Source organism: Nerophis lumbriciformis, linkage group LG22, assembly GCF_033978685.3.
Source record: "Nerophis lumbriciformis linkage group LG22, RoL_Nlum_v2.1, whole genome shotgun sequence".
In the NCBI taxonomy this organism is placed as follows: domain Eukaryota; kingdom Metazoa; phylum Chordata; class Actinopteri; order Syngnathiformes; family Syngnathidae; genus Nerophis; species Nerophis lumbriciformis.
The window spans coordinates 9,257,459-9,270,483 of NC_084569.2; the positions used below are offsets into that span (position 1 = coordinate 9,257,459).

General features: G+C 41.8%; 1 protein-coding gene across 1 annotated transcript in view; it reads right to left on the reverse strand.

The window, feature by feature from the left end:
- The window catches only part of mrps7 (mitochondrial ribosomal protein S7), a 13,308-nt gene extending 858 nt beyond the window's left edge, over window positions 1-12,450 (reverse strand). The window contains exons 1-4 of the mRNA XM_061974308.1: window positions 12,332-12,450; window positions 6,974-7,165; window positions 6,841-6,904; window positions 4,391-4,558 (exon numbers count right to left, since the gene is read on the reverse strand). Of these exons, the coding sequence (XP_061830292.1) occupies window positions 4,391-4,558; window positions 6,841-6,904; window positions 6,974-7,165; window positions 12,332-12,375 (468 nt within the window). The 5' untranslated portion in view covers window positions 12,376-12,450. The remainder of the gene's footprint in view (window positions 1-4,390; window positions 4,559-6,840; window positions 6,905-6,973; window positions 7,166-12,331) is intronic.
- Between the last annotated feature and the right edge of the window lie 575 nt (window positions 12,451-13,025).

The window sequence follows — 13,025 nt, forward strand, 5'->3', positions numbered from 1 at the left end:
CAGTTGCTACAGAGCTCCAAACTTCATGTGACCTTCCAATGAGCCCACGTACAGTACGCAGGGAGCTTCATGGAATGGATTTCCATGGCCGAGCAGCTGCATCTAAGCCAAACATCACCAAGTCCAATGCAAAGCATGGGATACAGTGGTGTAAAGCACGTCGTCACTGGACTATAGAGCAGTGGCATACCTGCCAACTTTTGAAATCAGAAAAACCTAGTAGCCAGGGTCCAGGGGCCCCAGGGTCCAGGACAAAGTCCTGGTGGGGGGTTCAAATGACGCAAAATGATTATTAGCATTCAGACAGGTTAAAATGTTGCTAAAACCATCACTGTTTGGGCGACGAAAAACGTTGAAAGTTTTCCACTTGTATCGCTAGCAACGGCATTAGACTTGTGGTTTTTTGTCCCAACGTGGTCTTTTACATCGCTAATTCCTCCATGTCCGATCGAAAAATCTTGTCTGCACAAGGTGCAATTCGCGTAGTTTTCACCCTTTTTGGAACGGATAATTATTCCCGGATAGGCTTTTGAATATTCTTCACGGAATGACTGCAGTTTTCTTTTCGGTTTAAGACTCATTTGCGATTTTTCTCCGGCTGATTCCATGATCGTTTGCTCGTTTGGAAACAATGGCAACTGTATGGCGTCACATTAGTGCTAAAAATCCGAGCGCATAAAAACTGTTATCGTGCGCTGAATCTCAACTTCGTGCGCGCGCACGACACCATTTTGCGCGCGCGTGGTGTCTTTCTGCGCGCGCGCGACGCCTTTCTGCGCGCTCTCTGTGTACTCCTGGCATCTCTCCCCGCTTTGGGGGCGGGTATGCTTAGACGGCCCCTCCTTTCTGATTGGCTCTGAGCATTTTTCATATGACCAATCATTCTCCAGCGTAGCAACGTTGTAGCCATCTTACCTCGGACATCTAGCCTCAATCATTACATTGATGTCAATGGTACATGTACTAATTAAATTACCATAACTTGCTCGATTTTCGACCAATTTACAAACGGTTTGCCTTGTTACAAATCTTATGACATAGGATGCTGTACCTGTTGAAATTACCTCTTTCGCTTTAAAAAAAAAAAAAAAGACTTAATTGTGCAACATAGTTGTGTAGGGTCAGTGTTAGTCAGTTCTCTGATTATTTTAAACTGTTTCAGAATACATTATTAAAAGCTATTTTTAACATTTTAAAAACAAAATTCAAAGATTATTTCATTAATTTTATGGCTGAATCAAAAGAAATTCCATAAATTAGAAAACAAATGTTCAAGAAGAAGTGGAAAATATAAAATAATGTTATGGTTGGATGTTATTGCTGGTGGACCAGTTCTGGCTGAAAGATGTGATTATGGTGTTTGTTGTCTTATTATTTATTTGGGTCACATTTTGTATTACCATGTATTGTGTTTATGTGGTATGAAATAACCTTCATCAGCGCGCGACATTTTTTTATCCACTTCTTCCTCCGTAAATCTTGATACATATTGACGATGACCCGCCCTGCTATACTTCTGATTGGCTCTGAGCATTTTTCAGCGTTTTTCGCCTGACCAATCAGAAAGGAGGGGCCGTCTAAGCATACCCGCCCCCAAAGTGCCAAAAAGAAACATGACAGCGCGAGGAGAGATGCCAGGAGTACACAGAGAGCGCGCAGAAAGGCACCGCGCGCGCGCTAAAAGGCACCGGGCGCGCACGAAGTGGAGAATCAGCGCGCAATAACAGTTTTTATGCGCTCGGATTTTTGGCACTAATGTGACGCCATACAACTGGTGCCTCGTGCTTGGCAGCGGTGCTATAAATAGCCTCGCGCATGGCATTCGGAATGGCTTGATAGGAAGTTACGGGAAGCAGTGTCGATTGTCATTGTTGTTACGCGATTTCGTGAATAAAACTTTATATATATTTTTTTAATTAATGAAAAACCGTATTTTTTATCACTGCAACCGTAACCCGGAATAGGTTGATGAAAACCGTACTAATTACGGGAAAACCGTAGTAGTTGGCAGGTATGCAGTGGAGACGCCTTCTCTGGAGTGATGAATCACGCTTTTCCATCTGTCAATCTGATGGACCAGTCTGGGTTTGGAGGTTGCCAGGAGAACGCTACATTTCGGACTGCATTGTGCCGAGTGTGACATTTGGTGGAGGAGGAATTATGGTGTGGGGTTGTTTTTCAGAAGTTGGGCTTGGCCCCTTAGTTCCAGTGAAAGGAACTTTGAATGCTCCAGGATACCAAAACAAGTTGGACAATTCCATGCTCCCGACCTTGTGGGAACAGTTTGGAGCGGGGCCCCTTCCTCTTCCAACATGACTGTGCACCAGTGCACAAAGCAAGATCCAAAAAGACATGGATGACGGAGTCTGGTGTGGATGAACTTGACTGGCCTGCACAGAGTCCTGACCCGAACCCTATAAAGGTAAAGTTAAAGTACCAATGATTGTCACACACACACACTAGGTGTGCCGAAATTATTCTCTGCATTTGACCCATCACCCTTGATCACCCCCTGGTAGGTGAGGGGAGCAGTGAGCAGCAGCGGTTGCTGCGCCCGGGAATCATTTTTGGTGATTTAACCCCCAATTCCAACCCTTGATGCTGAGTGCCAAGCAGGGAGGTAATGGGTCCCATTTTTATAATTTTTGGTACGACTCGGCCGGGGTTTGAACTCACAACCTACACCCATCTCAGGGCGGACACTCTAACCACTAAGCCACTGAGTAGGTCACTAGGCCAGTATAAAACACCTTTGGGATGAATTAGAACGGAGACTGAGAGCCAGGCCTTCTCCACCAACATCAGTGTGTGACCTCACCAATGCGCTTTTGGAAGAATGGTGGAAAATTCCTATAAACACACTCCGCAACCTTGTGGACAGCCTTCCCAGAAGAGTTGAAGCTGTAATAGCTGCAAAAATCATATTGAACCCTATGGGTTAGGAATGGGATGGCACTTCAAGTTCATATGTGAGTCAAGGCAGGTGGCCAAATACTTTTGGCAATATAGCATACTTGCCAACCTTGAGACCTTCGATTTCGGAAGGTGGGGGGTGGGGGGCGTGGTCGGGGTGGGGGCGTGGTTGGGGGCAGGGCTAAGAGGAGAGGAGTGTATTTACAGCTAGAATTCACCAAGTCAAGTATTTCATATATATATATATATATATATATATATATATATATATACACACACACATACATATATATATATGTATATGTATATATATATATATATATATATATATATACACACACACACATATATATATATATATGTATATATATGTATATATATATATATATAAATAAAAGAAATACTTGAATTTCAGTGTTCATTTATTTACACATATACACACACATAACACTCATCTACTCATTGTTGCGTTAAGGGTTGAATTGTCCATCCTTGTTCAATTCTCTGTCACTATTTTTCTAACCATGCTGAACACCCTTTCGCAGGTACCCAGAAAGGTTTCGAGTACCACCAAAAAAACTGAATCTCTGAAGACAGTATAAAAATCTGTGTTAAAGGTGTACAAATACTGTTTGTATAATAAGCATGTTATTTTTTTTTACAAATGAGGGTTAAGAGTTCAGTACTAAAAAAAAAAGAAAAGAATGTGGCTTAAGTACAGTTTTTTAATTGAGCTGCTGCATTTTTTGTTGGGTTGTTTATTTATTTTGAGTAACTTCTATACATTTCTAAAAGGGGAGGAATGTAATAGAGTGATCTATGTTTGTCTGTTGCCATCTCCTGGTGAATGTTGGCTATAGCGTACTGGGGTTACTTTTTGGTTGGCCAACGATTTACGTGGTGTTGTGCACCTGACGTCACTCAGGTCCAGCTGGAGGGGGCGTGGCTTCCAGCTCCGCCTGAATTTCGGGAGAAAATTTGTCCCGGGAGGTTTTCGGGAGAGGCGCTGAATTTCGGGAGTCTCCCGGAAAATCCGGGACGGTTGGCAAGTATGCAATATAGTGTATGAAGGAGAATTACAGCCACAATGAAAACAAAAACAAATATATTTGTACTCTTTCCTTTCTCAAAAGTTGACTTTTCCACAAATCAAAAAATGTCTCTAAATGATCATCCATCCATCCATTTTCTACCGCTTATTCCCTTTGGGGTCCTAAAATGTCAAACTTTATGGAAAATACATAACTTACTTTCTTGAAAATAACTTACCCAAAATTAGATTTTTACCTTTAGAAATAGTTTTTCTTAGTAACTTTTCTACAAAAATTATTTAAAAGTCATTTTTACACACATTTCAACAGAAATAGACTACATTTCTCAAAAGTCTTGACTTGTTTCCCTTTCAAATCTAAAACAAAACATTTTTTTTAATCCGTAGCATACAACTTATTTTCTCAAGATCAAAATCAGCACTGACCTGGTAGACCCTTCCACCTTTCTGGACGCTAGCAAGACCCACGATTGGCATGCAGTTCTCTATACCCTGGTGGAAGATGGTGTAAGGGCTGCACTCAATCTCCTCTCGCTTCTCCTCTGGAGCTTTGTGGTATTTTTCCACCTGTTTCCTTTTAATATGCTCCAAAGTCTGGGGAAAATGGGTAAAGTATGGTTTGACTTGTCCTCAATATAGTGGCCCTGCTTTGGATAAACACATCAATGAAATATTTCCTTCCTATCCATATTATGAATAAGTGTAATTTCCAGGCTTGGCACTCTCTGCAGTTGAGCATGTACAAAACCCAAAACCAGTGAAGTTGTCACGTTGTGTAAATGGTCAATAAAAAGAGAATACAATGATTTGCAAATCCTTTTCAACGTATATTCAATTGAATAGACTGCAAAGACAAGATATTTAACGTTTGAAATGGTAAACTTTGTTATTTTTTGCAAATATTAGCTCATTTGGAATTTGATGCCTGCGACATGTTTCAAAAAAGCTGGCACAAGTGACAAAAAAGACTGAGAAAGTTGAGGAATGCTCATCAAACACTTATTTAGAACATCCCACAGGTGAACAGGCTAATTGGGAACAGGTGGGTGCCATGATTGGGTATAAAAGCAGATTCCATTAAATTATCAGTCATTCACAAACAAGGATGGGGCGAGGGCCACTACTTTGAACAAATGCAAATTGTCCAACAGTTTAAGAAGAACATTTCTCAACGAGCTATTGCAAGGAATTTAGGGATCTCACCATCTACGGTCTGTAATATCATCAAAGGGTTCGGAGAATCTGGAGAAATCACTGCACGTAAGCGATGATATTACGGACCTTCCATCCCTCAGGTGGTACTGCATCAAAAAGCGACATCAGTGTGTAAAGGATATCACCACATGGGCTCAGGAACACTTCAGAAAACCACTGTCAGTAACTATAGTTTGTCGCAATTGTTGGAATAATTGTTTGTAAGTTATCACAAAAGAAACGTTGTATTATGAATGCTGTCTTTCGAGGCCTAACAAGAGGAAGAAGGCTCGTAAAACTCCACTGTGATTTCAACACGGACAGATGGCAGGATCTGCTCAACTTCCAGAGGAACTCTCTTTGAAGTGTTAAACGAACTCTCTCTGAAGTATTTCACAAACTCTCTTCCAACTGTTTGGTGACCGAGGTCAACGCTGTTTACGACCCGCTGCCCTCTTGAAGTCACTGTGGTCAGGAGACGGGAGAGGTTATCCATTGTCCTCCAACACCTGCCCCAGCTGGATCCAGGAAGAGCCCAAGCCCGAGAAATCCTCTTCTTGGACTTCAATGAGACCGAAAACAATGACTGTTTTAAATACTTCCCATTCCTGCTGTGACATGTGTTGGTGCGTGAACATTGAACATCTGAATAAAGGAGGTGACGAAAACCTTCTTCGTCAGAGCGTGGTGCAGGACTGTACAGAGAGTGCAGTGGCCATGTCTCTCCTCAATATTGAGTCCAAATTGAATTCTGTTTCTGTTTGATTCCTTGCCTTTTGTCTTGTTTAATAGATGTCCTCTGTGTTTGAACGTGACAGCTACATCTGTAAGTGCAAGTGAAAACTCTAATGCAAAGCGAAAGCCATTTTATCAACAACACCCAGAAACGCCGCCGGCTTCGCTGGGCCCGAGCTCATCTAAGATGGACTGATGCAAAGTGGAAAAGTGTTCTGTGGTCTGACGAGTCCACATTTCAAATAGTTTTCGGAAACTGTGGACATTGTGTCCTCCGGAACAAAGAGTAATAGAACCATCCGGATTGTTGTAGGTGCAAAGTTGAAAAGGTAGCATCTGTGATGGTATGGGGGTGTATTAGTGCCCAAGACATGGGTAACTTACACATCTGTGAAGGCACCATTGATGCTGAAAGGTACATACAGGTTTTGAAGCATATGTATGTTGCCATCCAAGCAACATTATCATGGACGCCCCTGCTTATTTCAGCAAGACAATGCCAAGTCATAGTAAAAGAGTGAAGGTACTAGACTGGCCTGCCTGTAGTCCAGACCCCCCGGACTGTTGAACAACTTAATCTGTACATCAAGCAAGAATGGGAAAGAATTCCACCTGAAAAGCTTCAAAAATGTGTCTCCTCAGTTCCCAAACGTTTACTGAGTGTTGTTAAAAGGAAAGGCCATGTAACACAGTGGTAAAAATGCCCCTGTGACAACTTTTTTGCAATGTGTTGCTGCCATTACATTCTAAGTTAATGATTATTTGCAAAAAAAAAATAAGTTTCTGAGTTGGAACATTAAATATCTTGTCTTTGCAGTCTATTCAATTGAATATAAGTTGAAAAGGATTTGCAAATCATTGTATTCTGTTTTTATTTACCATTTACACAACGTGACAACTTCACTGGTTTTGGGTTTTGTAAAACACTTCATGGTGTGTTCAAGTACCTCTGTCATGATCTCTCTTGCCAAAATCTTTTCTCCCTTCTTCATCATCATGTTGATGAATTTACTGGAATACGGACAGACAAAAGTGATGAAATGTTTGTTATACAAACATCCTTTAAACAAGTGCAAGTACCTGATGAGCGGGTCGTCAAAGACCGAGCTGGTGACACTGTTGGTTGCTGCCTTGATGGGTCTGACTGCCTTCAGCTCCCGCTCTGCCTTCTCCTCGGCGCTCAGTTCGGTTTCTAGTTTGTCGTGCGCCTCCTTCCTCACCTCTGGCTCCAGGTAGTAAGGATTGTATCTGCTCCATCGCATCGCCATCACCCTGCAAAACACCCAAATATTAATTGGTACTGTCGTTAGAATATCACGCAATTGTGTTCATGACGCAAAAATGTATCTGTAAGATACATTATATTGCCAAAAGTATTTGGCCACCTGCCTTGATATGAACTTGAAGTGCCATCCCATTCCTAACCCATAGGGTTCAATATGATGTCGGTCCACCTTTTGCAGCTATTACAGCTTCAACTCTTCTGGGAAGGCTGTCCACAAGGTTGCGGAGTGAGTTTGTAGGAATTTTCCACCATTCTTCCAAAAACACATTGGTGAGGTCGCCGTTTTAATTAATCCCAAATGTGTTCTATCGGGTTCAGGTCAGGACTCTGTGCAGGCCAGTCAAGTTCATCCACACCAGACTCTTTCATCCATGTCTTTATGGACCTTGCTTTGTGCACTTGTGCACAGTCATGTTGGAAGAGGAAGGGGCCCGCTCCAAACTGTTCCCAGGGAGCATGGAATTGTCCAAAATGTTTTGGTATCCTGGAGTATTCAAAGTTCCTTTCACTGGAACTAAGGGGCCAAGCCCAACTCCTGAAGAACAACCCCACACCATAATTCCTCCTCCACCAAATTTCACACTCGACACCACGCAGTCCGAAATGTATCTTCTCCTGGCAATTTTCAAACCCAGACTGGTCCATCAGATTGCCAGATGGAAAAGCGTGATTCATCACTCCAGAGAAGGCGTCTCCACTGCTCTAGAGTCCAGTGGCGACGTGCTTTACACCACTGCATCCCACGCTTTGCATTGGACTTGGTGATGTATTGCTTAGATACAGCTGCTCGGTCATGGAAACCCATTCCGTGAAGCTCTCTGCGTACTGTACGTGGGCTAACTGGAAGGTCACAAGAAGTTTGGAGCTCTGTAGCAACTGACTGCGCAGAAAGTCTTTGCACTATGCGCTTCAGCATCCGCTAGTGATGGGTCCGGCAACACCGATGCATCGGCGCATGCGTTGAGCTCATAGAGCGAAACCCTGTGTCAGTGCGCGTACCGCTTTTAGAAAGTCACGTGACCGATCATGAGCTGTTTTGGTCACGTGACCGATACGCGAACTGTGTCGCACTGACGCCTCCTCTGTGCCCTGTGAGCGGCTCTTTTCTACAGCCGGAGAAATAATAACTAAGAAAAGAAATCGTCTAAAATGTAATACATCGGAAAAACTTTTTTTTTTTTTTTTTTTTATAAAAATGTGTAAAAAAATAAAATTTAAAAAATTCCCAGTCCACAATCATCCACAACACGTTCTCTTAGATTTCCATGTTATGATACATGTTCACATTATTTATTGACTGTATCTAAAAAAGATAAAAATGTATTTTTATTTAAATGAAGATATGAAATAATCCTAAATGAAATACAATGACTTGGTTTATATTATTGTATATACTAGGGCAGGGGTCACCAACACGGTGCCCGCGGTCACCAGGTAGCCCGTAAGGACCAGATCAGTCGCCCGCTGGCCTGTTCTAAAAATAGCTCAAAGAGCAGCACTTACCAGTGAGCTGCCTCTATTTTTTAAATTTTATTTATTTACTAGCAAGCTTTGCTCGACATTTTTAATTCTAAAACAGACAAAACTCAAATAGAATTTGAAAATCCAAGAAAATATTTTAAAGACTTGGTCTTCACTTGGAATAAGCGGTAGAAATGGATGGATGGATGGGTCTTCACTTGTTTAAATAAATTGCTTCTTATTACTTTTAGAAATACAATTTTAGAGAAAAAATACAACCTTAAAAATGATTTTAGGATTTTTAAACAAATATACCTTTTTACCTTTTAAATTTCTTCTTCTTCTTTCCTGACAATTTAAATCAATGTTCAAGTATTTTTTTTTTTTAAATTATTGTAAAGAATAATAAATATTTTAGCTTCTGTTTTTTCGACGACGAATATTTGTGAAATATTTCTTCAAACTTACTATGATTAAAATTCAAAAAAATTATTCTGGCAAATCTAGAAAATCTGTAGAATCAAATTGAAATCTTATTTCAAAGTATTTTGAATTTCTTTTAAAAATTTTGTTCTGGAAAATCTAGAAGAAATACTGATTTGTCTTTGTTAGAAATATAGCTTGGTCCAATTTGTTAAATATTCTAACAAAGTGCAGATTGGATTTTAACCAATTTAAAACATGTCATCAAAATTCTAAAATTTATCTTAATCAGGAAAAATTACTAATGATGTTCTTTTTTTAATTTTTTCAAAGAGATTCAAATAAGCTAGTTTTTCTCTTCTTTTTGTCGGTTGAATTTTGAATTTTAAAGAGTCAAAATTGAAGATAAACTATATTTCAAAATTTTATTTTAAATTTTTTCGTGTTTTCTCCTCTTTTAAACCGTTCAATTAAGTGTTTTTTTCAGCATTTAATCTCTACAAAAAACCTTCCGTAAAAGGAAAAAAAAATGTACGACGGAATGACAGACAGAAATACCAATTTTTTTATATATATACATTTATTTATTTAGCTATTCTTGTTTAAATCACACTTATGTGTAACTTACAAATGACAATATATTTATTTATTTAAGTGTGTATCAAACTGGTAGCCCTTCGCATTAATCAGTACCCAAGAAGTAGTTTTTGGTTTCAAAAAGGTTGGTGACCCCTGTACTAGGGCATAAAATCAGTGTCAGTTGAGTCGGTCCATAGGTTGCCTGTAGGGATTTTTAATGTCCAGCAGATGTCAGTATTTAGTGACACAGTATCGACACAGTATCAATACAGTTTTGCAATGTGTCGAAACGCTTCATGACGCCTCATCAACCCATCACTAGTGCACAGTCATGTTGGAAGAGGAAGGGGCTCCGCTCCAAACTGTTCCCACAAGGTCGGGAGCATGGAATTGTCCAAAATATTTTGGTATCCTGGAGCATTCAAAGTTCCTTTCACTGGAACTAAGGGGCCAAGCCCAACTCCTGAAGAACAACCCCACACCATAATTCCTCCTCCACCAAATTTCACGCTCGACACAATGCAGTCCGAAATGTACCGTTCTCCTGGCAATTTTCAAACCCAGACTGGTCCATCAGATTGCCAGATGGAAAAGCGTGATTCATCACTCCAGAGAAGGCGTCTCCACTGCTCTAGAGTCCAGTGGCGATGTGCTTTACACCACTGCATCCCACGCTTTGCATTGGACTTGGTGATGTATTTCTTAGATGCAGCTGCTCGGCCATGGAAACCCATTCCGTGAAGCTCTCTGCGTACTGTACGTGGGCTAACTGGAAGGTCACAAGAAGTTTGGAGCTCTGTAGCAACTGACTGTGCAGAAAGTCTTTGCACTATGCGCTTCAGCATCCGCTGACCCCTCTCTGTCAGTTTACCTGGCCTACCACTTGGTGGCTGAGTTGCTGTTGTTCCCAAACTCTTCACTTTTCTTATAATAAAGTTGACTATGGAATATTTAGAAGCGAGGAAATTTCACGACTGGATTTGTTGCACAGGTGGCATCCTATGACAATTCCACGCTGGAAATCACTGAGCGCGGCCCATTCTGTCACAAATGCTTGTCGAAACAGTCTCCATGCCTAAGTGCTTGATTTTATACACCTGTGGCCGGGCCAAGTGATGAGGACACCTGATTCTCATCATTTGGAGGAGTGGCCAAATACTTTTGGCAATATAGTGTATATATTAGAGATGCGCGGTTTGCGGGCACAACCGCGGAGTCCGCGGATTATCCGCGGATCGGGCGGATGAAATTAAAAAAAATTAGATTTTATCCGCGGGTCGGGTCGGGTCGGGTCGGGCGGTTGAAATAAAAAAAAATTAGATTTTAAATAGATTCAGGCGGGTGGCAATTAAACCAATTCGGAAATATATATACATAGTTAAATGTTGTTACCCACATACGAAAAACGAGCAGGCAGAGATGGACACTTTTACGGAGCGGAGAAGGGACGCCTCGCCGGGGTCCGGGACCGAGGCCCCTTCCCCCGAGAGGGCCCCACCGGGAGCCGTAGCTGAGGCGATCCGCGAGAAGGGCCCGACGCACGTCCAGGGTCACCACCACGCCCACCGCACCGACACCCCGCCTCGTCCGCCTTCGCCGCGGCCGGCGTCACGCGCAGCAGGTAAGCAGCTTACCTGCCTGCCACCCCCGTGGCCGGGGGCTCGTAACAGGGGTCACTCCGCGCGCTCCGCCCGCGCAGCTTACCTGCCCGCCACCCCTGTTGCCGGGGGCGCGTAACAGGGGTCACTCCGCGCGCAGTGCGCTCACGAAAGGGGTGGGGCTCACCCTGGTTGATATAGACAGCAGGACGGTGGTCATGGACGTCGGAACCCGCTAAGGAGTGTGTAACAACCCACCTGCCGAATCAACTAGCCCTGAAAATGGATGGCGCTGGAGCGTCGGGCACATACCCGGCCGTCGCCGGCAGCGAGACGCGCTTGGAGGTGCGCTCAGCGCGGCTCCCATATGATTGCGCACTGGTGTGCGTCTGGGTCGTGACAGCGTGGCACGCGAATCTCTGTGCTGCATTGGATCAGTCTCCTTTCTTTAACAGGCAAAAGCTTTATAACCTCACTAATGCCTTGCATCGTCTATATTAGATATATAACAACGGGCGGGTGCGGTTCTGATCAAATGTTACATCGGGTGGATGGCGGATGGTTGACGACTTTCTGATGCGGTTGCGGATGAAATAATTGCCTATCCGCGCATCTCTAGTATATATATATAGTCGAGGTTTCTGTGGTTTATCCGTTATACAGTGCTCAATACCGGGGTAGAGCGGAATATACGTTCAGGTCAGGAAAAAACACAGAGGCTATATTATCCCTACAAGCCTGTTTCGCAGGGGATTTTATAATATCCCCTGAAGAGCAGGGAAACCTGCGAAACAGGCTTGTAGGGATGAAATACGTGGGGTTTTTTTTGTTTGTTTTTTCCTCATTTAGATGAGTAGCCAAATACTTTTGGCAATATAGTGTATGAACTAATGATTCAGTACTTGTAATTAATCTTACATCATCAACAATGCTGCTTATTAGGTCATCTTCAACCAGTCAATAACAGTTTACAGCACTGCGACAGGATTCCTCCCTCCGTTTATAGTTTCTTTCAAACAAAGGCATTCTCTTAAACATTAAATTACACAAAATATGAGTTACTATGTTGAACTTAAAAACATGTTTTATTACCTCGGTGTCCAAGGTTTTAATAGTCCAGCGGTGAAAGTCGCCATGTTGGAAAAACGGGTCTGGTCAAGACCCCGAGATGAGGTTTAGCACTCCGTGAAGATGCCTGTATAAAATAAAAGAGGTTTTTTTTAATAGGGCAGCGACGGAAGTCGCCATGTTGGAAATACGAGAGAAAGTTTAGCACACCGTGAAGATGCCTGTATAAAATAAAAACTAAAAAAAAAAGTATATTCAACGATTACGTATAGGATTTGAATCAATTCGTGTGCATTTTCTGCGATTAATCAATTGTTTTTATTTTTATTTGTATACACCTTTATTTATAATATGCAACATTTACATTCAAGCAAATAAATAAACTGTTGTTGTGTTCCCTATTTTGGAGTGTACATAAATGAAGGTGTGTGTTGCTGAGTCCGACCTGGACATAATCTGGACTGGACCTAGTTTTAAGAACTCTTTAAATCTAATTTCATTGACAACCTGTCTGGTGAGGATAATGTCCTTTAGATTAAAAAAAAAAAAATTTGAACAAAAAAGAAACTAAAATAAAATAAAAACAGTTACATAGAAACTAGTAACTAATGAAAATGAGTAAAATTTACTTTTAAAGGTTAGTACTATTAGTGGACCAGCAGCACATTGTATCTGGAGGAACCAGAATATTAATAACAGAAGGAAACAACCCTTTTGT